This window comes from Pectinophora gossypiella, chromosome 18 (assembly GCF_024362695.1).
Source record: "Pectinophora gossypiella chromosome 18, ilPecGoss1.1, whole genome shotgun sequence".
Classification (NCBI taxonomy): Eukaryota; Metazoa; Arthropoda; class Insecta; order Lepidoptera; family Gelechiidae; genus Pectinophora; species Pectinophora gossypiella.
This window is the reverse complement of record NC_065421.1, coordinates 47667-75506: the sequence shown is the minus strand read 5'-3', so window position 1 is coordinate 75506 and position 27840 is coordinate 47667. Positions and strand designations below refer to the sequence as shown.

General features: G+C 45.7%; 2 protein-coding genes across 2 annotated transcripts; both read left to right on the top strand.

Annotated features, from left to right (window-relative positions):
• The first annotated feature begins 272 nt into the window (after nt 1-272).
• LOC126375005 (protein jagged-2-like) lies at nt 273-19291 on the top strand. The gene is made up of 14 exons (XM_050021837.1): nt 273-502; nt 13724-14050; nt 14132-14186; nt 14268-14522; nt 14610-14670; nt 14752-14885; nt 14974-15324; nt 15424-15815; nt 16359-16578; nt 16678-16773; nt 16866-17342; nt 17426-17664; nt 18024-18362; nt 18437-19291. The coding sequence occupies exons 1-14, from the start codon at nt 440-442 to the stop codon at nt 18989-18991; spliced, it is 3564 nt and encodes a 1187-aa protein (XP_049877794.1). The 5' UTR covers nt 273-439; the 3' UTR covers nt 18992-19291.
• Nucleotides 19292-19606: 315 nt separating this feature from the next.
• On the top strand, nt 19607-24302 carry LOC126375037 (beta-hexosaminidase subunit beta-like). The gene is made up of 11 exons (XM_050021879.1): nt 19607-20009; nt 20449-20559; nt 20602-20707; nt 21775-21884; nt 22189-22397; nt 22669-22781; nt 22867-23071; nt 23203-23332; nt 23530-23610; nt 23738-23937; nt 24009-24302. The coding sequence occupies exons 1-11, from the start codon at nt 19845-19847 to the stop codon at nt 24226-24228; spliced, it is 1650 nt and encodes a 549-aa protein (XP_049877836.1). The 5' UTR covers nt 19607-19844; the 3' UTR covers nt 24229-24302.
• Nucleotides 24303-27840: the final 3538 nt, after the last annotated feature.

Here is a 27840-nt window from a genome sequence, read left to right as displayed (position 1 = left end):
ACGTACTACCAGTCTCTGAGTAATATACGTATAAACGAATAAAAGCTTTGAAAGCTCCAAGATAGAGTGAGCGTGTAAGTAGAAATGAGATCGCAGCATCTCCCGCGGCGTGCAGCTGTAGCGCGAAGCCTCCGCTGCTGAACCTGCGACCCGCAATAAAAATAAATCTGCGCGGGATTAAAAGCTCCGGGCCCCGCGGTGCGGGGCGGGGCGGGGCGCGGCGGGAGCGGGGCCGGCGGGGGGCGCGGCGCCGGCGGCAGTGTCGGCCCGAGCCCCGCGGCGAGCGCACGTCCGCGCACCGTATAGCGTTTGTGCAGTCGTGCTTCCTCCGTGCTGTGGTGCGTCCGTGCTGTCGTGCAGTGTGAGTGTGTACCGGCGTGCCGGGAGTGCAGTGTGTGCAGCTGCGGCATGCGGGCGGCATGCGCGCTGCGCTGACCCGATGCGCCGCGCGCGCACTGTGCCCGCCCTGCTGCTCGCTCTCGCCCTCGCCTGCCTCACGCATGTACGTCCTCCGTCACACCTCCACAACACTATACGCATCACACAACCGCACACTACGTAGTTACAGAACATTACACTAGTAGCAGTCTAAACAAACAGAAGGTCCCCCCTGGTGTACGCTGTACTGACCGCGAAAGCTCATCTTCCTCGCTAGCTGCTCGCCCCCCTCCGGCGGCTTTCTTCGCGGCCCCATGTAACGTAACTCCGGATACTTCGTCCCCTTCAAGAATCCATACAAATCAGTGCGTCTATTGATCGCTCGCCTGTTCACCTTTAACATTCATAATAACTTTTAGGTTTGAAAGTTGTAGTTCCAAACGTGAAAGCTCTTGAAGACATACTTTAATAAACAAAGCATGAAACTGGGGTTTGTTCTAAATCGTGAGAAACGTTAGAAACCAATTGGAAGGCGATTGTAGTAATACAGTGATGTGTAGATAGTGTGTCGCTGCTCACGGGGAGCCGCGTGTGCGCAATGCTAATGAGTGCGATCCTGCGCCCGCGCAGCTCACACATCACACGATGACTCTCACAGTGGCGTCTGGTCATGATTACTGCCCATATGATTAAATCAATCTGAAACTGTCATAGGTATGTAGTTCTCACTAAAACCTGGTGTTTACCAAGCGTCAATTATACAAGTTCGCCGAGTATGAGCTTTAAAGCTCTCTCGTTTTGTTTCAAATATCACAACACATTGTAAACAAGCCCACTAAGAACATGGAATTGCGTCACAAGTGTGTAATGGCAGCTCTCTGTGATGGCGTGAATTAATAAAACGTCGTTTAGAAAACATTGTCATTACAGCGATCAACAAAACGGAGCAAAACACATAATGACGGTGCGACGGTAATCACTAGAGACACGCGACTGCGCCCGCGCATACGCCTGCCGAACTGTAGTATTGTCTTACATTTCGAAATCAAAAAATGTATCCATTAATCCATTAAATAAGTAATTTTAAAGTGAATCCTCCCCCCGCCGCGCCGGGATCCATATCTCTCCATGTAGCCGTCTCCGCTTCATTATTATTCCCAACGCCGCCGCAATATAAACTCGGCTATCTCGGCCCTGCATGCTCACCGAGCACTGAACGTTGGACATTCCATTCAGACATTACGCTCGTTATAACATGACACAGGTATTATTTATAAATGCCTACAGACGAGGGGAGCACGGGGTCACTTGAATTTGCTCAAACTGGTTTCGGTTTTATTATTCCTGATTTTATTCCGTTAGCGCCTGTTAGGGCGTTTAACATGAAAATGGTGGCGAATCTGGTCGACACAAACTTCGTTTTATACATTACCTACAAAACGAAATATAGAGAGCGCGCGCGTTGATGTCTTTTGTATGAGCACGTAACATTGACAGCTACAGAGGCTGCTCACACGCAGGTTACGTCGTTTACTTTCAATAAAATAGTATTGTTAACCAGAATTTATTGTACTAAGTACCAATTTGTGACAATTAGAATGCTGCTCTAATCTACGTATACATTATAAAAATGTACTATAGTTCGTGGAATTTGTATCAGAATTTCCGGTTTGATAGTGGACATTAATATATGGCGGATTATAATGTAACGCTACATCTACTCTGCAGGCCACCAACCACCAATTGCTGCAAGATGCTGTATGTAGCTGATACTTGTATTGTATTTAGTATTTAGGTACTTTATTTACTTTTGACTTCCCTTGGCCTAATAATTGGCCTTTGATAGACTGGAATGGAAAATGCTACACCGACAAGAGCGTGGCTCTTAAATTGATGATGATTTACTTTTCGTCTCTACAATGTATGCGTGTACGCAGGTTGCAAAAATTGAAGCTTTTATATTTTATTGGATAATTTATGGCCGTAAAAAAATGTGTCGTATTTTGGGGGAACGTACTTACTCACCGTACATTCGATAATCATAATTGTCTTCGTAATCTCAAGTTAAACAAATGTACGTGTTGATAGTAATTAGTGCATCAGATAGCCTTACGTGAAGTGTTTCAGATGCGTTTGTCTCAATTTGTATACAAGGAGACATATTTAATTCGTCTGTTTTCTCGACTCTTACAAAGATATAGGGAGACATCATTATCTTAGTGAAGCAATCTGTTATATTAATCTGACTCAGAGTCACTTCAACAACGATAACTATTCAGATGATAGTTGAGGAGATAACACACGAGACGAGCTTCAACCGAATATAAAAAAGTAATAAAACTCACGTTTTCGTAGCTGTTATTGGATGTCGGTTATTCTGAGAAATACTGACGTTACATTATAATGCCAATATATATTAATAGTGTGTATGGAATGTCTTCTAAATATTTACAAAAAATAGCAACAGTTCAATGACCCGACACAAATGAGGTCACCAATACCGAAAACGCATTTTTTATTTTTTAGTTTGTGAGTCTAAAGTCTTGTATACTAGATGTATACTAGATATCATGCGCACAATTAATTATTGTTTGTTGAACTGAATACAAAGACACGTTCTGCTTTGTAGTAAGTACCTATTTACATGATTTATTTTTATTCGAGGAAGTATTAAAAAAACTACAAAAGCAATATTGTAAGGACAATGTCAATTTTATTTAGTAAAAGTAACATAATAATTTTCCTGTACCCAAAGATTGCCTGTAAGAAATTGCTGTATAAGCAATAAGGCCGTCTGTCGTGCCTTTCCGTATCTGTTGACCTTATTTCTGTATCTTGTGTCATAGAAATATGGATATATATATAAGGTTATAGAAATCACAAATTAATTATAAAACCGGTGCTTGTCAACACCTTAAGGCAAGTCCACAGGAGCCCGGAACAGGGAACACACTACTCTCAGGCTGGAATAAACATGATACACCTACAATGGTGGAGTAGGAACACTGACAGACTTAAGAAGTTACAAAAATGGCAAAATAAAAACAGCTTATTTAAATAAATCATCTTGTATAACACTTTGTTATGAACACGAGTTGATGGCTCGGGGGATTCATGTTCTATTATTCAATGGATGTTGTTACTGATTCTATGTGTTATGTTGTTGATCTATATTGTTCATTGAGGCTTGTTGATATAATAATTTCAGTTAATTGAGTAGCTTAAAATATAATGAAAGCAAGAAAGATAATTCGTTAAATTTAGATATAAAATGTACAGAGAGCGTAAATAATTAATATAAATCTTATATCATAATAATGTTGTAATAATATAAACTTGGAGAAAATCATTTTAGGTGTAAATGGCAAGTTTCAAGTATTTACTTAATAATTGTCATTATCCCAAATATCAATATTATTTTACTTACGCTATCACAACTAAAACATGATAAAATGTCGCACTTAGTATTACATTTTTCTTTATAAAAATTCATAAAGTTCAATGGAAAAAAAAAGTTTTTTGTGACCTTTATGCCTTTAGACCTGTTTTTTAGTAATCAGAAATGGCTAATTAACTTTGACCTAGGAAACTACCTAATTAGAATAGATTAGATATCTATTAAAATGATGTCATTCAAACCCGCAGTTCTCACTAATCACATTATTTGATCAATACCTATAACACAAATCTAACCACGCCAGAAACCTATTGTGTAACACAACCTTCTTTTTAATTTTATATCACATAAAAGTGTTTGTTTTCGAATATTTTAAGATGAAAATTAAATAAACCAAAATCGCTTTGACGGTTTTAAACGAACTTCTATGTAATCTGCAATTATTTTCTTTTTGGCCGAACGTTAAGCGTTATAATAATATTTTACCGACATTTATTACCTTAATTATTAATACCTTACTTAAAATATTATGGTTTCCCTACAACATTAATTAGATATTCAGTAATTAAACTACTATTTGTACCCTACCAACGTGGACCCCCCAGTGCGCTGTTGGTGTGGACACTGAACAACATAGTTGAGCATTTTTGCATATAAATGGTAACAACATATTGCACGGTTCTACATACACACAGTTCAGACATATTTACCCGACTGTGGCGAAGCAAACGGAGGGTTATGTGTTTGAACCAATGTATGTATGCCGTGGTCCTATGCCAATCTGTCCTAAGAGTTTGCTTACCACGGCATACGACCACCTAAACACTCGCTCGGCTGTCACCTAAACACCACTATTCGAAAAAATGTCAGAGATTTTTTTCTTATTTCATACTTTTCAGAGCGCGATTTTACCTAAGTGGGCTTTTAGTTTATAAACTTTTATTTTTTCACAAGGGCACATTAATCTAGTGAGAAAGGGTCTGAAATGAGGTACTTTTTGTATACGTAACTAGTGTATAAGTACTAAAGTTCAAATTTGAAACAATTTATTGTACATAAACACAATTGCAAAATTAATATAAGTAAGTGACAATTACTTCAATTATTAAATAAATATTATAGGTCTAAATACATACTAAAAGGAGAATAAATAACTGTGGATGTAAAAGTCCAACTGTTTTAAATAGTTGTTTTCTATTTAAGCTTATAAAGCAAATAGAATCACCACGCTCTAACACTAGCGTAGTATTCACAGTGATGATATATTAAATCGTTTGGGGCAGATAAGTAACAATAAGCAGTCTCCATTTATTTATTTGTTATGGAATCTGTACGACATATTTCAAATCTGGAAAAAATAATATGAATGTACGTAATTAATATCTACGGGACTATTTATTTATATCAGGTAACAAAGACCCATAGAAATGTACTCAACCTATAAAACATTTAACATTATAAAAAGTCGGAACTTTTTGTGACTATAATTTGAATACACCAAGTTATGGCAAATGGGAAATGTGTGTATGACGTGTGTGTGAATGACGAACACATTGTCACAATGCCTACACTACAGGCAACCACATGTAAATACACGGGCTAGAGTATCGCCGCCTGACGGCCGGCTCTAGGTATACAAGGAATGATGATAAGCTGTATCCGACAGGTCACCACCTCGTTATAAATGTCAAACAATGGATGCCGCACCACACAACAGCACTCACATTACACACGTCACGCTCACCACAACTTTGTCTTAAAAAAACTTCTGTCAACTGATTTGTAAATATCTTTCTTGTACATACATAATATAAGCTCACGACTATATTCCCAAAAGGGGTAGCCAGAATAATTGGTCTCAGGTCAAATGGGATTGGCTTTGTTACTTGTTGCACACAGAGCTGGATACTTACGCCGTAATCCCCAATGAAGTGGGCAGAGCCACGTGTAATCGAAGACTAAACCTAACCATACCGAAAACAAAAACCTTCTGCCCCGGCTCTGAGTGTATCAAAAATGTGTGTTAATTATAACAAAAAATGCCCATAAACATAATAATAACAAATATTTTCGGAATATTTGCCAAATCATTGACCTCTACGTCAGACTTTTTTCGACTCCTTGTAACTTTATAAAAACGAATTGTTCATTCTTTTTTGTTCTTAAATAGATATAACAGTGTTATCTAACCTTTATTTTGAGGTCGAAACATTTAAAAATGAATGTATAATATGTTACTGCATTTAAACGACAAATCAAATAAGAAACTCTACTAATACTAAACTCCTCTGCTACGAGAAAGCTAACATTATGCGCATCTCGCCATCAAACGTAACAGTTTGGCGGGTTAATATTGTAAGAAATAAAATTGTACTTACCAATTTAACAATAAAAAAAACAATATTATAAGGATACAATTAGGACGGAGCATACAATTTATTTTTCTTACATGTTTCTAGAATGATTTATATTCTTTGCTAGAATGTTCTCTTATTTTCTTCACCACCGCTACTACGTTATTTAAGTTCTATATTGAAATATTTTTTACTGCACAGTAGTTTCACAACAATTTTATATCTGCTGGCCAGTGTTTTACCATATTGTCAATATTATTTTTGGCCGGAAACTAAATCCAATATTCTACATTTTAATTATTACTTTTTTATGACAGTATTTCGCTCAAGTACTATTATTTATTTATTTACATTTCAAGGCTTTACACCCTTGTCATACACCCCCTCAGAATAATAACTAGGTACGACCCATTCAAAAATTTGCTCAAATGACAGTTTACGTCTGTCGTACGACGTAACGTTTTATTTTAGTTTATCCAAATAAACAATGAGTTTGAATTTTTCATGAAGCTTCTTCACCTTGTTACTTGAATCTTAAACATAAATACTTTCTATATATAATAAGTACTTATCGCTACGAGTGGAGTAGATATTTCATGTAGGACGTACGTGGTAGAGTTTCACAAAGTGATTCTGATCTTGAACTCCAAATCCACTTTATTTTGTAAACGAAAATTGATGTAATTTATGATGTTTGCAGAGTGGTTGATAGGGTTGTGGCGGTCATTGACTGAATCACTTGACTAAATAGTAATAGTGTAGAGAAGTATAGGTATTCACTACACACACCATAAACCTCCAACCCCTATTTTTAAATTAAATATTAATGTTTTTGTTTTCGAAATGACTTATTGAATGACAACATTAATTAATATTAAAAACCCTCTAAAAATATGTACCTATTTTTCTTCATGATTATCATATCGTCATCTTCTCTTCAATCGTGTGAGTTTGTGAGGTGAATTACCAACCTCATCAACCCTGGTGTCAGGGTTACTATTGACCCGCCAAAGGCCCCTGACATGACTCATGTAATGGCTACTTACTTACATCAGTAACTAGTAACCGGGACCAACGGCTTAACGTGCCTTCCGAAGCACGGATCATATTACAAAAATCACTTTGTGATCCCTAGTTTGGTTAGGACATTACAGGCTGATCACCTGATTGTCCAAATAGTAAGATCATATCGGCATTAAAACAAAGATCGCTGTTGTCTTGTTTTTCAACAAGACAAGCCTAGATTGTATTTTATTTCTATCATGAAACTCTACAATCAAAACTGCTTCGGAACGTGGAGAATGTGTGAATGTACCTACGTTCACTGCTCATCTAAGTAGTTAGTTAATTATTACAGTCTTACTCTTACGAGAAATCACTCGCATAACCATCACCAGATATTACTGGCGAACCATCGAGTACAGTCAGCATTCCTGCAAACGACGTTTTATTGAGTTATGAATGCGCCCGTTGTTGTGTAGAAGTAATAATAAACAAACAGTTGGAGCAGGTGCGGCCGCGGCCGGGCCCCCTCGCTGCTCGCCCCCCAAGTGATACCAGTACACACTCATGACGGTAAACACAGCTGTAAGATGCACCACAAACTTTACTAATATTTTAGTCAAATAAAAAGTAAACTATGTGCTGCCCTTAAAATGTGTTTGAATAGTAGTGCAATATTACCATATTCCAAATGCAATAAAAATAATTCACTTTTATATTATTTCGAGAATTTTTGAAAATACAATATCGTCGCCATAAATGTGCCAAAATTCATTCCATTGCTTGGTGCGCCCTTAATATAGGTACCTACCTCATATGTTATAATAACCGAAGGTGTAACATTATTGCAAGAACGGACTTGTGTAACCAATTATATAACATGGTATAGCGCCTGTCTCCCCGAGGGGGTAGGCAGAGGTGTATAGTGTATTGTCGACCAAATCAATATAACTTTATTGTTCTTTGAAGTCTTAATCTGATCTTATCATCACTTGTCATTTAACAAATTGTGGGCACTCATTGTCTTCACTTATTTTTTGTAACAAACAAAAGCTGTATTATGAGGGTGTGTTGTCCAAAATAAAATGAAATAAATCTTATAACGCAGTCTCATCTTATGAAGCTTAGACTCGAGTATACAATGTCAAAAATTGTAATGACTGACTAATAATTAATTGGCGACATTGAGCGCTTACTCGTCTGTCAGATACAATGTGAAGTCAGACAGATGAGACAGATATACCCTAGTTGTAACTACTGATACACTGCTATAATCATAATACATATGTTTTGAAAGTTCACCCTTTTATGCTACACTTATTTTTTTGGCCTAAACTAATTTTTGGTTATGATAGCGAATATCAAAGTACCTAATGAACGCGATGCTCAAACAAATGAATTTGGTTCAATTCGAGTTTGGCACTTCTCTTTGCGCAGTTGTTATCCTATTTTGGATTGGTACCGACGCTCACCCAACCTACATATTATCCTCCATATTTTCAGGAGAGCATGTTTTAATGAGAGAGAATGATTAAATAATTGTAACAAAGGTTACATGAACTGTTAATTAGGCTAATGCAGTAAGGACCTACACTTGTCTATGTTTGTTATAAGCTCAGATATAAAACACCCTGTAGGTATACGTCCCACTACTAAACACAGGCCTTCCTCAATCAACCGGGAAAAATACCAAATAATAACATACAAATTTTAAAAAAGGAGAAAGTTACACTGCTCTGCCAACTAATTATTTTATAGTTTGTTAATTAATTATGATGTCTTTATCTTCCTAAAAATCTTTTTTTTTTATTTTGTTACATATTTCGTTTAAGGCTCGCGATTGTTACACCCTCACACAGCTAAAATTAAAATGACGAAAATATTTTTATTAGAATAATTTAAGATCTAACAATTGACGTGTTAATGTACATATGGTGGCCAGCCTTACTGTCATAGTAACATCAACGTATAATATAGATATACCTACAACTTAAATGTAAAGTGTTGCCAGCTAACATCACACCACCCGAGGCCGGACGCACGCGCCTCATGGCACACCTCATTGTCTCCTACAGAAACACCTCATTTAACAGTACTTACTCACATAACTTATGCTAAGCTTTGATTTATATCAATAGTCAATGTAACAGTACCCATTTATTACATCAACAGCCATTTATTTTTTATAAAAAAATATAAAAAAAAAAAAAATAAAAAAAATAAAAAGAGTTTATTTCGGACATGTTCCATAGTGGTTAGTAACAAGCAATAAACAACTTAATCTAGTGTTAGTAATAGAACGATAAAAATAAAAATAAAAATAAAAATAAAATAACATTTACACACGACACGGCTCGACAATTATAAACAACAAGAAAACGTACACATTAACACAACACATTACTAATAAGCAGGTTCCCACCGCCTGGTCACCGGTATCTGCAAGTCCACTTCAGTATGTAAGCGCATCCAGTGGCCCAGCAGTGGGGAGTCCCACCTATCAGTCAACACGCTCAGAATGCCGTTTGAGCTGGAACGTAAGCGCCTCAATAGCGATGCACACCTCTTCCTAATAATTGCAAAGAAACAATCTGTATTGTGATCGGCAAACATTTTTGACGCACTGCAAAAACGCGGCAGCCCAAACAGCACCCTGAACCTGGCGCTGTATGAACTCCGCGTATATTCAGTCCACAGACTGCACGTGTAGAAGGACTGGCAGTACGCTTTAAAAAGCGTCACCTTAACCTGTTTAGTACAACGTGCAAATCTGCGAGCCAACATATTGCATCGCACAGCCAGCGCCCTAAGACAAGATAAGATAAGATATTTATTGCATTTGCATTTTTTGTATTTGCTTTTTTTAACATTTTCAATATTAGCCGTCCCTACCCAGTTACTATATTGAGTTTAAATTTTATGAAATATGAATACTCTTCATTATTGTTACTGATATAGCTTTTAAGCTTTTCACTAACACCGGTTGGATCTTTTTATCATAATCAATAAGAACCTTATAATGATTAAATAGCTCGCAATGTTTGTGTCAGTACTCTCATATTAATCTATTTGTTAAGTATCATCCGATCTTATGTGACACACTGCGCTTGCGCACCACTAACTCTTCAATAGTTTATTGCAGACACGTTTAATTTGGGTTAGCATTGATTTATTTATTAAGTATTTAGAAAGGCAGTGCGACAGCTACTGATACGCACGCAACACACACCAAACTCACAACATACGTACAAAGTATGATAAGTGATGCGGTAACTTCATAACAAATGTAACAAAGCGATTTGGTTATTCTCTCTAAATTAAATATCAAAATCAAATATTCTTTATTGCACACACATACTTACACGGAACATGAAACATATGTACAAACGTACACAGCAAAGGTTACATCACAATCGGAGGCCTTATTGCGGATGCAGATGACACCAGAGTACAAGAAAAAACAATTTGGAAAAGAAAAGCAGCCAGTGTCCTTACTATTAAAGAGTTTATATAACGGGAACATTCCGCACGGCACAACACTGCTCACAATCAACACTGTAATTCTAACCAAATGTAGAGTTGATAGTTATTATCTGCACTACAGATACACTACAGCAAAGCGAAGCGCAAGGGTAGGCACTACCTACCTTTTCTCGAAACGTTTCGCCGATATTTAAACCCTCATAACTCAGGTTTAGATTATAATAGATAAACTAAACTCTCAGGATATAATATTGTCAGCAGTGGACTTAATAAAACTATACAGTTTCAAGAGCATAGCTATTATACTTTAAATATTGATTTATGTAAAAAGCCCCGATTTTGACACTCACTGACACACTCACTAACGATCATCATAATTATAAGGTGCTTCCAGATGTCTTAGAAGGCTGAAATTTGGGATGTATTAGCAAACCCCATTTTGTAGAGTTTGTGAACTTGGGGCTACATGAGATCTGACGACTTTTTGACATTGTGATCGATATGATTTCGTTTTGGCACCATTTTACATGAAAATGTATTGTTGGGATATATTTGTCTTAGTGTGGTACCTACAAACTTTAGTTTTCAAAATACCTACTTGACTTTATGAGTTTGAATATATGTTTGGATCATAGGTGGCCACAGGGTCGCCCCTATTACATCGGACTTACATAGCTGGCGAGAAGTGGGTGTAGATACTATATGCCTATTACCTACCCCTTCGGGGATACAGACGAGATGTTAAGTTACGTGTAAAATTATATTCTATATGAGGCCGCTCCTATGATAACGGACTAAATATAATAATATCTAACACTTCTGTATCAGAACTGAAATAGTAATAAAAAAGCTTTGTGAAAGCTATTCTATCTATATAACTTACAATGTGTGTACATTATAAATGACTCAATCATAATAAAAATCGTCATAGCTTTATTTATTTTATTATGTCTTTCTTCCTTTTTTAATTTAAATAAAGCTTACACTCAGCGACATTTAATTAATCGTGAATGCGCATTAATTAATATCACTGTAAATAACATGAAAAATAATGATACTGTCTGCGCTGTGCTGGGTGTGTCGCGCGGAGCTTTCACGTGCGCGGTGGGCGTGCGCGGGCGCAGAGCCGCCCACCGCCCCACGCCGGCGCCGCCTCGCCGCGTGCTCGTCTAACGCTCGTGTCTCGCAGCCTGCGGCAAACACTGCGCGAGCGCCGCTCACTGATAGATAACATAGATAACGCTATATCACGATTGAGCTTTGATAGAGCAACTCGCGTCTTGTTTACTATCTTACTACTTACGTTGCGTTTAGAATATGATCCAGCTCTCGACAACACTGTATAACTTTAAGATAAAATAATAACAAAGTATTACATATTTGTCAAACCATTTTAACTTTAAAAGGAATGATAAGCGATAAGAACCTTCATTTCTAAAATGGAAACATTTCTGTCGTCGTGTGCAGGTTTAATCGAGACCCTATGTTGCTTGCAATAAACAACTACAACAGCCGTGTTGTCTTGGTATCTATGGTAGACAATTTAGCCACTTGTGTTAGAATCTTAATATATCGCAGCTAAGTTTACCTCAAAAGAACTATTGTAGGTACCCATTTGTATCGCTTAATGTGAGCATCTTTGGTAGAGTTCTACATGTTCCTCACCTCAGTCTTCGTGGTATCCATGGCATATGGTATCCTTTTTAATTTCCCTTCCCATTGCCACAACACGTCACTCGGAACGGTCTTGCTTGTATCCCCGCTACTAGATAACGATGAATGCGCCATTGCAAGTTCACTTGTGCAGAGTTCTAATTAGTTACAGAGTTAAACACAATTGTTCAGAACACTACATCGTTAATTGAATTACTTAAAGAACTTACAAAAATGTGTTGTGTGATGTTTGGCTAGTAACTATCTATCTACTATAATAATATACCTACATATAGATAGCAGTTGTCCGTTCTATTTATATCACACTAGCTTTTACCCGCGACTTCGTCCGCGTAGCGTGTTATAAAAGAGAGATCTTTCTGTGTGTGGGAGTGCATGTCAAATTTCAAGCATCTAACTTATGCAGTTTAGATTTTTTCATACAACATTTTTTCCCCGCTAACTCCCATTTTTCAAAATACAGCCATAACTAAACTTAGGTATGCATGCATGCTAGATTAAAAACATCTACTCGTATCTTACGCGGTTTAGATTTTTTCATACAAATGTTTTTTTCCCGATAACTCCCGTTCCTGTGGGAATTTTGCGATATCTTGTTGCAACTAAGCTTTAAGTTTACTAAGGTACCTGCATGCCTAATTTGAAACGTCTAGCTTGAGTGATTTTGATTTTTCACACAAAAGGATTTTCCCGCTAATTTCCGTTCCCGTAGGAATTTCGGGAATTCCTTTCTTAGTGCACCTAAGCTACGTCCCTTCCAAATTTCAAGTGCCTACGTTTAGCCGTTTAGGCTGTGCGTTGATATGTCAGTCAGTCAGTTTCTCCTTTTATATATTTAGAAGATTGATCTATGACATACACAAAGGGCGACAATTCATTATAGTGGTGCGACATATTATCACAGAGTAGGAACTCAGCTAGGAGTAGGGACGGAGAAGTAGTGTGACGACTGATCACGTTATTTAATCGTATAAATAATGATTGGTTTATTTTGTACCACTTATTGATGTAAGCAAGTTAAAGCAAGCATGACTGGGCAGCCACTATGTCTTAACTTCATCATCATCAGCCGTACGACGCCCACTACTGGGCATAGGCCTCCCCCAAGGATCTGCACGACGATCGGTCCTGCGCTGTCTTAACTTAACTTCCTGTTTTACAGTGCCAGAAAAGTACGATGTTATTTTAGTTTCTTTTGTTAAACAAAACTTGATAAATAAAAATAAAAAACTTTATAAATATTAAATGGAAGTCTTCAAGGTCCCAGGTTCTGTTCCTATTATTAGTATTTATATTAGAACAACCATATATTTCACATCAGCTGCCTTCACTTACGGTAGGTTACCAGCTGCATTAGGTTAGGCTACTGTACCGTGCTCTAAAATGATGTGTATGTGAGGTACCCATGTATAAGTGTATGTGTGTCTGTCCCCAGAGCGCGGCGGGGGCGGGCGTGTTCGAGCTGCAGATCCTCGAGTTCAGCAACTACCGGCTGCGGCTGGCGTCGGGCGCGTGCTGCGGCGGCGGCGCCGCGCCCGCTGGCGGCGCCGCGCCCGCGCCCGCCGCCGCGCCCGCGCCCGCGCCCGCCTGCGCCGCGCCGTGCCGCACAAGGTTCACGCTCTGCCTCAAGGAGTACCAGTCGGCCGCGGCGCCCGGCGCCTGCTCCTTCGGCCGCGCCGCCTCGCCCGTGCTCGGCACCGACTCCTTCACTCTCGTCGACCCGCTCTATACTCTCTCGCTGCCGTTCTCTTTTCGCTGGACGGTAAGTCACTCCATCTGCCTTCCTTTATCCACTGATCACGTATTAAGTAGTTGTATTCTAACGGTTCGCTATTGTCCACAGCGATCTTTTACGCTTATACTGCAGGCCTACGACGACTACAACTACACGGAGCCGGGTGAGTCCCCTCCCGTGTTTCTATGTATATCTTTCCGTCCACTTACGAAGCGTATCTGACGGTGTATGTCGTCGGTTGCAGAGGAGACGGGTCTGATCGAGGAGGCGTGGTGGTCGGGCATCGTGGAGCCGGGCGCGGAGTGGCACGCGCTGCGGCACGCGGGCGCCGCGGCCGGGGTGGCGTACCGCGTGCGCGTCACGTGCCAGCCCAACTACTACAACGCCACGTGCACCACGTTCTGCCGGCCGCGCGACGACAAGTTCGGCCACTACTCGTGCTCGCCGCAGGGCGACAAGCGCTGCCTGCCCGGCTGGCAGGGCGACAACTGCGAACAACGTACGTGGCTCGTCTCTCTTCTAGCCTACTTAAATGTTCCCTTCGTTGAAAGCTTGGAATTTTACTTACGTCTTTATACTGTTTCAGCTGTATGTAAGGAGGGATGTCACCCGACACACGGCCGATGTGATCATCCCGGTGACTGCGAGTGAGTACAGACTTTGTTGTGCGGTTACTGTGTAAGTGGTCCATGAGCCGGATGGTTGTTAACGAGCGTGTTGTGTCGCAGCTGCCGGCCGGGCTGGCGCGGGGAGCTGTGCTCGCAGTGTCAGCCGTACCCCGGCTGCAAGCACGGCTACTGCAACGGCTCCTCCTGGGACTGCACCTGCGACACCAACTGGGGCGGCATCCTCTGTGATCAAGGTACCTGCTCCTCCCTGGACCTCAAATGTTGTCAAGTGTCCGACCACCCCGTCGACGTACTCACCCGCCACGTGCTCCTTCCTCACAGATCTCAACTACTGCGGCACGCACGAGCCGTGCCAGCACGGCGGCACGTGCGAGAACACGGCGCCGGACCAGTACCTGTGCACGTGCGCCGAGGGCTTCTCCGGCGTGGACTGCGAGCGCGTGGACAACCCGTGCGCGCCCGGCCCGTGCGCCCACGGCGCCTGCACGCTGGCCGCGGCGCCGCCCGGCTTCCAGTGCACGTGCGAGCCCGGCTGGAGCGGCGCCGCCTGCGACTCGGACATCGACGACTGCGCCAGCGCCCCCTGCGCGCACGGCGCCACTTGCCGCGACCTCGTCAACGCCTTCGCCTGCGACTGCGCGCCCGGCTGGACCGGACCTACCTGCACCGACGGTATAGCCACCACCACAATCAATAAATAAGATAGATTGACTACATCGACCAGCGGCCGACGCTTGCATATAGGAGACCTTATTTGAGTTTATTCCGCAGACGTGGACGAGTGCTCGGCGCCGGCGCCGAGTGGGGCCGTGGGGGGCGCCGAGGGCGCGGGGGTCGATGCGGCTCTGGGCCCGTGCGTGAACGCGGCCGCATGCAACAACACCATGGGCGGGTACGCGTGCAGCTGCCTGGCGGGCTGGACGGGCCGCGACTGCGAGCTCAACGTGGACGACTGCACGGGCCAGTGCCTCAACGGTGCCACCTGCATCGACCTCGTGGACGACTTCCACTGCGCGTGCGCGGCGGGCTACGCGGGCCGCACGTGCGCGCGCGACGTGGACGACTGCGCGCCGCGCCCCTGCCGCAACGGCGGCGAGTGCGTGGACCTGCTGGACGCCTACCGCTGCATCTGCCCCGTCGGCTTCTCCGGGGACAACTGTGAGGTACCGCAGCCCTCGCCGTCGCCCCTCCCTCGCATACATCACGCGTCATTATATCACGTATACCATGCTCGCTCTATGCTTCATCTTCTCAATCTATTAATTTGACTCCAGTTTCATTGACTAAATGCGATTCGTTAATCTTATTCAGGACCTGTCGCACTAACACACTAACACAAAATCTGCTTTTAGCTGTCATCCTGTTCTGGACGGTACTGCCTGGTGAGTGCCACATTACTAATGTCTTAATCTCTTAGTTTTAGTTTCATTATTTACATTATACTTAACACTTTCACGGACACAGACAACGGGTCATTCACCTTTCATTCATATGTATTCGGATTTAGATTCGGGACATCGCGTCGTCTACAGGCTCTGTCCTTAAAAGTGTTAATAATACTTAAAACATAATTATTAATAATACCTACGTTCAGCAAAATATTTTTTGTTTTATTCGTATCTATCTACTTTAATGATAAATAGATGAAATATCTACCAGTCATTGTAAGAAGATATTTATCATCATAATAGTACGTGTGAATACAGGATGACCGCGACCACTGCGCGGGCGCCCCGTGCGCCAACGGCGCGGCGTGCTACACGGCGCAGAGCGACTACTACTGCCACTGCGCGCCCGGCTGGAGCGGCAAGAACTGCACGGCGCGAGCGCGCGAGCCCTGCGCCGCCGCCGCCTGCCTGCACGGCCGCTGCGTGCACGGCCGCTGCGCCTGCGCGCCCGGCTACGCCGGCCCGCTCTGCGCCGACCGTGAGTACCTCACGTCCGCGAGTGGCTGGATTGCTGTTACATTATCTACTGGGCAATTTCTTCAAAAAGTTCTCATACTTATTTATTTTTGTCTTCCAGAAATAAATGAGTGTGCGGTGAATCCGTGTAGAAACAATGCTTCGTGTGTCGATGGACCCGCCGACTTCGCTTGTCTGTGCCCCGAAGGATGGACCGGTGAGTGAAGGGGGCACTTGGTGTCACAATACATGCGGTCGGTTGCAATTCAAGTAAGAGCCATGCTTATCTATTCTTTTATTACTTTTCAGGTAAAACTTGTGCAGTGCGTTTAGAGAGCGGGCCGTGCGTAGACGGTAGATGCGACAACGGCGGTACGTGCGTGAGGGATGGTGGATCGTGGCGCTGCGCGTGCGCGGCCGGGTGGACGGGCGCGGCGTGCGACGTGGCGAGTGGCGGCGGCGCGTGCGCCTGCGTGCACGGCGCCTGCGTGGCGCGCGGCGGCGGCTGGGCGTGCGCGTGCCGCGAGGGCTGGGTGGGCGCGCGCTGCGACGTGGCGCTGGACGGCTGCGCGTCGGCGCCGTGCCGCAACGGCGCGCGCTGCGTGGGCGGCGCGGGCTGGTGGGCGTGCGAGTGCGCGCCGGGCTGGGCCGGGCCCGACTGTGCGCAGCCGCGCGCCGCCTGCCGCCCCGCCTGCCCGCCGCCGGCGCTGTGCCGCAGCGACGCCCTGGGCGCGCGCTGCGTCTGCCCCGACGCGCCCGTGCGCGCCGCCACGCGCTGCCTCGAACGTGAGTTTAATCTGTGCAATCATCGCACCTACCGACGTCTTGCAACCGGAGAGAGACTAACTGTGCATCGTTCGGGTCCCCAGTGATCGCGGGGCTGGGCGTGGAGGCGGAGGACGGCGCGGCGGCGGCGGCGGCCAGCAAGGCGGACGCGGCCGTGGAGAGCGCGTGGGGCAGCTCGGCCGGCACGTGCGGCGCCAACGGCACGTGGTGGTGGGGCTGCAACGCGTGCTGGTGCGCGGCGGCCGCGCCCGCCTGCACGCGCCTGTGGTGCGGCCTGCCCGACTGCCTGGCGCCGCGCGCCGCGCCCTGCCGCACCGACGAGGTAACACGCCGCCCCTCCACTCCGCTCTCTGATGCTAGTCGGCACAGCGTCACCGGCTAAGCCGGAGCTAGCTAGGTACATCGGTTCTCGTGTTGGGGGACAAAGGCATCTTCTTTTTCTATCGTGGGGGTTATGAGGCGTGAATTACCAATCAAGCGCGTAACAAATGTAAAGCATTCAGGAGCCCACACGTACGAGCCCATATTTTCATTATCTTCATAGGTTCTTCGCCAACCTAATGGTAATTTCATACAACGAGTTTCCCGATTGCAATGTTATGAGAGTCGGTGCCAAATTGGACAAAGGTCCAGATTGAAATTGGAAAGAGATCGAAGTGCTAACGCCCGCGGTGCCCGCAGGTGTGCGTGCCCGCGGCGCCGGCGCTGTGCCTGCGGCCGCCGTGCGCGCCGCTGGGCGAGTGCCGGCGCGTGGCGGGGCGGCGCGTGGAGCCGCCCGCGCTGCCCGCGCCCGCCGCCTGCTGGCCCGGCGCGCGCGGCCCGCCGCCGCCCGGCTGCGCGCGCGCCGCGCTGCAGCTGGCGCGCGAGCGGCTGGCGCGCGGCGCGCACGTGGAGCGCGCCTGCGCCGCGCTGCGCCGCAGCCTGGCCACCGTGCTGGCCGCGCGCGCGCCGCCCGCGCCGCCGCTCGTGCTGCTGTGCGACCTGGCGCCCGACGACGACGACGCGCTCGACCTCGCCCTGGTGAGTGCCCTGGCCCCGACCGCTTCGACGTCCGGCAGGAGGATAGTGAATCACCGTTGCGATGTGGCTTGCAGTGGATCGGCGACGAGGAGGGCGCGGACGGCGCGGCCAACGCGGAGACGCTGGCGGCGGCGGTCCGCGCGCTGTCGGAGCTGGTGGCGCGGCGCCGGCTGGCCGAGCACGCGCTGCTGGGCGCGGCGCTGCGCCTGCGCGTGGCGCACGGCGCGCCGCCGCCCGCGCCCGCCGCCGCGCCGCCGCCCGCGCTGCTGGCGCTGGCCGCGCTGCTGCCGCTGGCGCTGCTGCTGGCGGCCGCGGCCGCGCTGTTGCTGCGCCGCCGCCGCGCCGCCGCCGCCGCCGAGCGCGATCGCCGCTGCGACGAGGAGAAGTCCAACAACCTGCAGAACGAGGAGAACCTGCGCCGCTACGCCAACCCGCTGCGCGCGTCCCCGCCGCTGGCGCCGCCGCCCGCCGAGCTGCCGCGCGCGCACACGCTGTACAAGGCGCAGAACGCCGACGCGCGCAACCACACGCCGCCGCGCGACAAGGAGCTCACCAAGCGCGCGCTGCCGCCGCCCGACCCGCCCCCCGCGCGCCGCGCGCCGCCCGAGCGCCTCACCGTGCTTGTGTGACGTCAGCGCCGCGCCCGCCCCCCGCGCCCCGCCCCTCCAGGCGCGTGTGATACTAATGTAGCACTAGTGTAGAGTGTAAGCAGATCGTGTACTTAGCGCGATTCCATGTTCTCACTATTTATTGTGTTCGAGTTGCGCCCTTGTAAATATGTAATTTTGTAAATAGAGATGTTGAAGAGTGTACCTATTTTGTATGGATTGAAGATTTGTAAGTGATGATGATGTATTTTTGTGTAAAGAAGGTTGTATGTACAATTAAATGGATTAATAATAACGTTATTAAAACGCTATCGAGGTTAATATTGACTTTTATTTTATGATCCACACATCGCGCAATCTTAACGTGGACGCGGTCCATTGCAGATAACTCTAATTAACTGTACTTGTAAAAGACACTGTAAAAGATAGGTACGTATATAGTAAACTAATAAACTGTAAGCTACCCAAATAAAATAAAATAAAATAAATAAATAAAATAAACACATAAGTAAGATAATCCTTTAACACTGAATGGAGGTGTCAGAGGTCGTACATGAAAAGTAGACGTCAGCACTGGCCACCAACCACTACCGACCTATACGTACCTCACGAGGCATTCGTATGGGCGCTCCCGACATCTTCAATACTCATTCAATTATTTATTAATCGAACAACAAATTCCATTTCACTCATGTAGTCATTAGTGAGATGGAACTTGTTGTTCTACTTGTTTTAACAAACTCGACTAAGTACTTGTTTACACACGTTTTATCAATGCCACACTAATATATAAAGTGCGGAGATAGCGGCGCGGTCAGTCGCACGGCGCGCGGTTGATTTAGTTAGTGTGGGCGCGAGACGTCGGCGCGACAACATGCGGAGTGTGGTGTGCGCGTGCGCGCTGCTGGCCGCGCTGGGCGCGTACATCGAGCCGGGGCCCGCGCACCCGCCCAGCCAGGGGGAGGTGTGGCCCAAGCCGCAGCGGGAGGACAAGGAGGACACCTTCTACACCTTCAACCCGTCGCAGTTCACAGTCGAGGTAACTGGAATGGTTGAAGCAACAGCCGCCAGTATAGCAACAGGCTTAGCCGTACACGGCGGTGACAGATCGTCGCGCTACTTACCATCCGCAATTGTGACACTAGTAATCATGTTGCACACGCTCAGTGTACCCACGAGTGACAGTATACCGTACTTTATTTACATCTGCATAAATTATTCATCTCGTATTCACCATTCTCATTATACTTGATTCTAATCGCCCGAGGGTAAAAGGCGAAGATAACAATAAAGTGACGTACTTTCATAGTATCCACATTTATCTGTACGGCGAAGTGCATCGGGTAGATATGGGAAAAGTTAACGTCGCTTAGACTTTCGCATTAGCAGGTCAGAAGGAACATTTGTTATGTTGACACCTGTTCTGATCTAGTGAGACAGAACTACTACGCCACGAAAATAATGTATCCACTTGTCAGATAACGGGCCACAACTGCAGCATGCTGGCGGCCGCGGTGGAGCGCTACGTGTACGTGCTGCGGCAGCTGCACGCGCTGGCGCGGCGCGGGCGCCGGCGGGGGCGGGCGGCGCGCCGCCGCCGCCTGCTGGGCGCGCCCGCGCCGCCCCCGCCGCCCCCGCCGCCCCCGCCGCCCGCCTACGCCGGCGCGCTGCGCCGCCTGGCGCTGCAGCTGGACCGGCCCTGCGAGCCCGCGCCGCACCTGCACATGGACGAGGCCTGTGAGATCACACACACACACTGACATAAACACACAACATACGCCTGCCATGTTCTCGATCGACTACGGGAGCGGTATTCGCACAGTTTATATGATTTTATATCTATGAAGTAAGAGAGTATAGATAACGAGCGTTACAAAGTGTAGATAAGTGTCGGTCGTTTACTGGGTCGAGTGGCCGCGTGGAGTGCCGCAGATGTAGATAACGCTGCAGCGTGCTGACGTCACCAGCTGCTCCCGCAGCCACCGGCAGCGGGTGACGTGCCGCCGTATGGGCGCGCAACGCGATCGATGACCCGACACTTTTGACTGTTCAATAAAAACAGGAAAATAAGTAGTATTCCTTTACTGGATGCGCTTGACACGTGCGCACCGATATCACAGTTGGATATGTCATGACTTCCATCTTGTTATATATTTTTCAAAAATGATCATCACGCTAATATCTACTTAGCAATTATGAAAAGCTGAAGTAAATAACGTTACGGCGTAACATCGCGGTTGGGGTTCTTTAACTACTTACTGAATTCGACTTTACGAGTTTCAATTCCTAAATGAATGTTTGGATCATAAACAGATATAATCATATCTTTCGTAAGGTATATATGAGTATATTATAATACTTAGACCCACTCCAATTATATTTCTGACTATAACTAACCAGTAGGAAGTCACGAAAGTAAAACACTTAGTGAGTTTAGAATCTGTATTGTCCAGTAAACACTGATTACATATTATGAGGAACACCAGGAAATAACACGCGGTTATATTAAATACAGACAGTGTACCTAGCCTGATGACGGAACGGGAGAGACTGCCAGCCACAGGGCCACGTTGCCGTTGCTTGCTACCAATATGCTGATATTGTAAAATGTAATAAAATGTGTCGCTACAATCAGTGGTTTCCCAGATTCGTGCCCGGTTAATAGGAATAGGCTCGCCCCCTATTGGGACTCAAACATAGCTGGCGAGGAGTGCTTCTCCCTCAGCCTACCACCCCTGCGGGAATGCAGGCGTGACGCTACGTTAGGCATGTTACCCTTATGGTCGGTGCATGATCGGTTGCAGACTCGCTGACGGTGGGCGAGAACGCGACGCTGTCCGCCGCCGCCGTGTGGGGCGCGCTGCGCGGCCTCGAGACCTTCGCGCAGCTGTTCTACCTCAGCGACGATTACACGGTACACATACGCAGCATTGCGCCAGCACGCCGCCACGATGTCCGCGACCTATGCGGGACACCACCTTACACACATCATGCTTCGGGCACCACGCCTTTAATTAAGTATATTGATGATCAACAGTGGTTACCGAGTGAGTGAGCGTGAGGTTATGTAATTATGTAGGTGTATTGATAATCTCGTTGAGCTATTAAGAATCCATGACCTAAGTAACTTAAAAAGCGCTGTAGAATCCTCCAGTCATTACTGGCTAGGTATATAATGTTTGCGTCGCTTGTGATCGTGTGTAACGGTTGCCGTGCAGGACGTGCGCATCAACGCGACGGCCATCTCGGACTGGCCGCGCTACCCGCACCGCGGGCTGATGCTGGACACGGCGCGGCACTACCTGCCGCGCGCCGCGCTGCTCGCCACCCTCGACGCCATGGTGGCCAACAAGATGAACGTGCTGCACTGGCACCTCGTCGACGACCAGAGCTTCCCCTACCAGAGCGACCGCTTCCCCGACTTGAGGTAAACACACTCGCGATAACCCCGCTCTTTATCTCGCCCGCCAACTGTGGTTCGGACGATTACGTCAATTCGTAGTAATCATTAAATTATGTCGTCTCTAATGAGAAAACAAGATTTTGTTTTATGTTATTGAGGACAATGTTTCGATTAAAATATACAATGTTCTAGGAACAATATTACAAATATTATCACGCTATTTGGAGAATTTTACTTATTAATCATAATTGACGTAATGGAAAGTGTGAGGTGACTGTGTGAGTGTGTCCTGCAGCTTGCGCGGCGCGTATCATCCGAGCATGGTGTACACGCGCGAGGACATCGCCACCGTCGTGGAGTACGCGACCGCGCGCGGCGTGCGCGTCGTGCCCGAGATCGACGTGCCCGGTACACTGCTTGCATATTACTTGCAGCCGTAGCACTCACTGGCTATTCATGTCAGCTTTAACGCCATCGGTTTAAACGAATCCAGGTCACACGCGGTCGTGGGGTGCGGCCTTCCCCGAGCTGCTGACGCAGTGCTACTCTAGCTCCGGCGAGGAGGCTGGGCTAGGCCCGCTGCAGCCGCTGCGCGCGCGCACCTACGCTGTGCTGCGCGCGCTGCTGCAGGAGGTGCGCCAGCGCTTCCCTGACACGCACCTGCACGTCGGCGGGGACGAAGTTGACCTCTCCTGCTGGTGAGACACCTGCGCACCCCAGATTACAATTTAATGATCACAAACCACAAACTACATAGGTTCTTATTACATTAACACCTACCTACTTTATAATAAAAACACATTTAACAAGAAAAACTTCACGTGCGCAGGAACTCCAACCCCGAGCTGCAGCAGTACATGCGCGAGCACAACATGTCGGACCCGAGCCAGCTGCACGCGCTGTTCATGCGCGACACGCTGCCGCTGCTGCCCGCTGACACCACGCCCATCGTGTGGCAGGTGCGCCGTCCACACCACCCACCTGTGCCGGCACGGACACATTGAGCGCTCGCCTGCACTTGTGCATTTCCACTTAGTTAGTCGTGTCTCACTTGTATGTACACTTACATGTCACACAATGTGTGCGCACGTGTCCGCCAGCGCCCAGCGCTCAACACCACGGCCCGAGTGGAGTGATGAGCGATGTCCTGTTGCAGGAGGTGTTCGACGAGGGCGTGCCGCTGCCCAACGACACGCTCGTCCACGTGTGGAAGGGCGCCGCCTGGGACATGGTGAAGGTACCGCGCCGGCTCCACTTGCGCTACGTTGCATTCATACTATAAAATAAATAATGCTTGGATACTAATATTTCTTTTAAAGTATTGTAATAGGTACGTACTGTCGCTTAATGTGGCCATGTTGCAGGCGTTACGAGCGGGTCACAAAGTGTTGTTCTCGTCGTACTGGTACCTGGACCACCTGGGCGACACGTTCGAGACGTTTCTGTCGGTGGACCCGCGCGGCATGGTGGAGGCGGCGGCGGACGCGGCGCTGGCGGCCGGCGTGCTGGGCGGCGAGGCCTGCATGTGGGGCGAGCTGGTCGACGACACCAACCTGCTGCCCAGGCGAGTGTGGGGCTGAGCCTCGCCCGTGCATAGGGCACGCGGGCTGCGTGCTGACGGCGTGTGTGTTGCAGGGTGTGGCCGCGAGCCAGCGCGGTGGCGGAGCGGCTGTGGAGCGCGGCGCTGCCGGGCGCGGGCCGCGGCGGGGGCGGGGGCGGGGGCGGGGGCGGGGGCCGCGGGGGCCGGCGGGCGCCCGAGGAGGCGCTGCGGCGCGCGGCCGAGCACGTGTGCCGCATGCGGCGCCGCGGCATCCCCGCCGCGCCCGCCGCCGGCCCCGGGTACTGCGTGCTTTAATCGAGACTTCGAAAGCAGCAACTAACATACACAATATATTTATAATTAAAATTGTAAAGAATAGCTAAAAAGTATGGTTATTTTTATTTTCTACCCTTGCATAAAACACAATGAAATACCTACTTATAAAAATAATATACCTAATTTGATTGCGAATTAAATAAAAAAACGTTTATTAAGTGGGCCCTCACAAATAATAATAGTTCAGTTCATTATCAATTTAATACCTAATAGAAAAAAAAAACAAAAATTATACACAATTACGCAAAGATTCAAAGATCAAATAAAGTCATCAAGATGTTTAGCAAGCCGATCCCTTGGGAGGAGCAAGTCAAATATCTCGGCGTAGTCTTAGATAGACATCTTACTTTCAAGGCCCATATCAAACGTGTGCGCGATCGCGCCGCGTTTGTAATGGGCCGTCTTCACTGTCTCCTTAACAAGCGTAGTAAATTGTCTACACGACTTGCATCCGTCCGATCATGACCTATGCAGGGTAGTTTTCGCTCACGCGAGTCCCTCTCAAATCCACCGTCTACAGATAATACAAAATCGTTTCATGCGGAAAGCCACGGGAGCTCCGTGGTTCCTTCGCAATGAAAATCTGCACATTGACCTAAGTCTGCCAACCATTGCCCATTTGTTCAAATTAGCTTCAAAAGGCTTTTTCGATTCTGCTCCACACCACCAAAACACCTGGTTGCGGCTTCCGAAAAAAAATATATAAAAAAAAAAAAAAAATTAAGATCAAAAAAGGTCGAAGAAAAGTATGCCTAATACTTTTATTTATTTATTTATTTATTTATTTATTATTAGGGAGATCAACAGCATTCACTTACAGTCTAATCCTTAAATTAGTAACACAAAGCCAATTATAGATCCCCACAAATAGTTGATAGCATAGAAGTAATAGGTGAGACAAAAAAAAATATATATATATAAAACCAAGAAAAAAGAAATACACACGCATCGCTTACAGTGGAAGCCTAATCACTAGAACAACCTAAAAAATTAAAAAAAAAAAAAATAATAACAATAATAAAAAAAATAATAATAATAATAAAAAAAAAAAAACAAAAAAAACAAAAAAAAAACAAACTAATTTTACAAATAAAGTTGCACAACATTACTTATGAGACAAAGAATTGTCGGTTTATTAATCTTTTCGCCACTTCACAACCAGTATTAAATAAATCCAAGTCAAGTGTTTGACTAAGAGTATTAAAGCTGTTACTCGCTCGCCACATAAATGAATTTTGCCGGTAATAGGTGGAAGCCGGAGGGAGATGTATTAAGGCGTTATGACGCAAAGTCTTTTTCGGAGGTCTTATACATATTTTGGACAGCAGGCCAGGAGAATCAACAACACCCGATGCAATTTTCAAGAGATAAGTGAGATCAGCTACTTTCCTTCTCTCGACCAAAGGAAGCAAGTGGTGCTTTTTACAGATGCCAAGGTAGTTCCTAGAACTGTATATTTGCTTAATTTTAAAGCACAAATGCCGCACGAATTTGCGCTGGATGCTTTCAATCATATCAATGTACTTAGAATACCTAGGGTTCCATACTTGCGAAGCAAACTCCAGATTACTGCGCACATAGCTACAGTACAAAACTTTTAATGTCTTAGCTTTTACAAAGTCCTTGGAGGTGCGTAGGATAAATCCTAGAGATTTATAAGCCTTAGCAGTAATTATTTCTATGTGCTTATCGAATAGTAATTTCGAGTCATGGTAGACACCCAGATCACGAATTACAGAGTCACGTTGCAGACACTCGCCTTTCAGCATGTAAGGGTAAGTAATCGAAGAGCGTTTACGATGGTAGGATACAACGCTGCACTTTGACGCGTTCAGATCCAGTAGGTTAGCCTGACAATATTCCTCCAAGCGACCCAAGTCACGCTGCAAGGCTTCGGCATCAGCATAGCAAGTTATTCGTGCATATAACTTCATGTCATCTGCAAAACACAGGAGTTGAGAGGACTTAAGACAGAGATTGATGTCATTCACAAAAATAATGAATAATAGGGGGCCCAAAAGCGATCCCTGAGGAACCCCACTAGGTATTGACAGCCACCCGGAAATATAATTATTAACGGCAACGGCCTGTGAGCGATTGTCAATGTAGGACGAAAACCATCTCAAAAGATTACCTCTAATACCAATCATAGAAAGCTTTTGAAGTAATAAATCATGGTGTATTCTATCGAACGCCTTACTATAATCTGTATAAATGACATCAACCTGCGCTCCATCGTCCATGGCTTCTGTAACAGCGTCATTCAACAGAATCAGATTAGACACTGTAGAGCGCCCTTTTAAAAACCCGTGTTGAGAGTGACTTACAGACTGCTTTACAGCGGGGTATACCTGATTATAGACGATTTTCTCAAGGACTTTAGACACAATGCACAGCTTGGAAATAGGGCGATAATTCGCAACGTCAGTCTTTACACCTTTTTTGTGGACAGGAGTTACAAGAGCTCGTTTCCACAATAAAGGCACAACGCCATTATCAAGAGACCACTTGAATAAAATAGACAGAGGCACAGATAAAAGCTTCGCACAACTTATTAGAAATCGAGCAGGTAATTTGTCAGGTCCAGCGGACTTTTTCGGATCCAGGCTTAATAGAAGTTTAGTAACAGTCTCGGCGTCTACAGAAACAGAAGCTATATCTGAAGCAGCGCTCTGTACAAGTGAATCAGCTTCAAGCGAATTAAAGCGATAGCTCGTGAGAGTAGCAGGGTCATTTAAGAAGTTAGATTGAAAATAATCAGAAAAAGCAGTGGATATCTCGTCCCCGTCGCTGTAAGTAAGATCGTTATATGTAACACATTTCGGTACACCATGCCGTGACTTCAACTTAGAGTTCATATACGTCCAAAAATACTTCGGGTTACAAATTATAGAATCCTCAACAAGCCTAATATAATTTTTATAGCAATTAGCCTCAAGAGTGCGAACTCTGTCCCTCTGCGCAAGAAAAGAAAGCTGATCGGCTAGGTTACCGTATTTTTTGTATTTACGAAAATACTTGAACTTTTCTCTAATGGCTTTTATCAAGGCCTTGGTATACCACTTCGGGAAGTTATCACAGCGAGGTGTTTTTTGGGGTATGTATTTATCACGTAAATCTGCACAAATTTTATAGAATTCCGCAACCGCGTCATCCAGTGGCAGTCCCAAAAATAACCTCTCCCATTCGATTTTCGATAGATCTTCGTTAATTGCGTCATAGTTACCAAGGTCATACAAAAATATTGGTGCATACTTACCTAGATTATAAATTCTTCATTACGAAGTAGTTATTCTTAACAACACAAAAATAGCTGGTGTGTACCGCCACACCAGGTCACTTCATACAAACAACCTCGTGTTGCACACACACCACACATTGACATTATCAACACGCGCAACTGTGTGTGTGACGTCAACTACAATACTTAATTTAACCGTCATCCATCAGTCATTATTTACTTAGGTAGGTAGTACTACTTACGAAAGATGCTTTTATAATAATTATATTTATCGTATCATCAGAATGGATGGAGGTAGGAGGGAATTGGTACTGAACAAGATGGTCTAACTAAACTCTATTCATTATCGT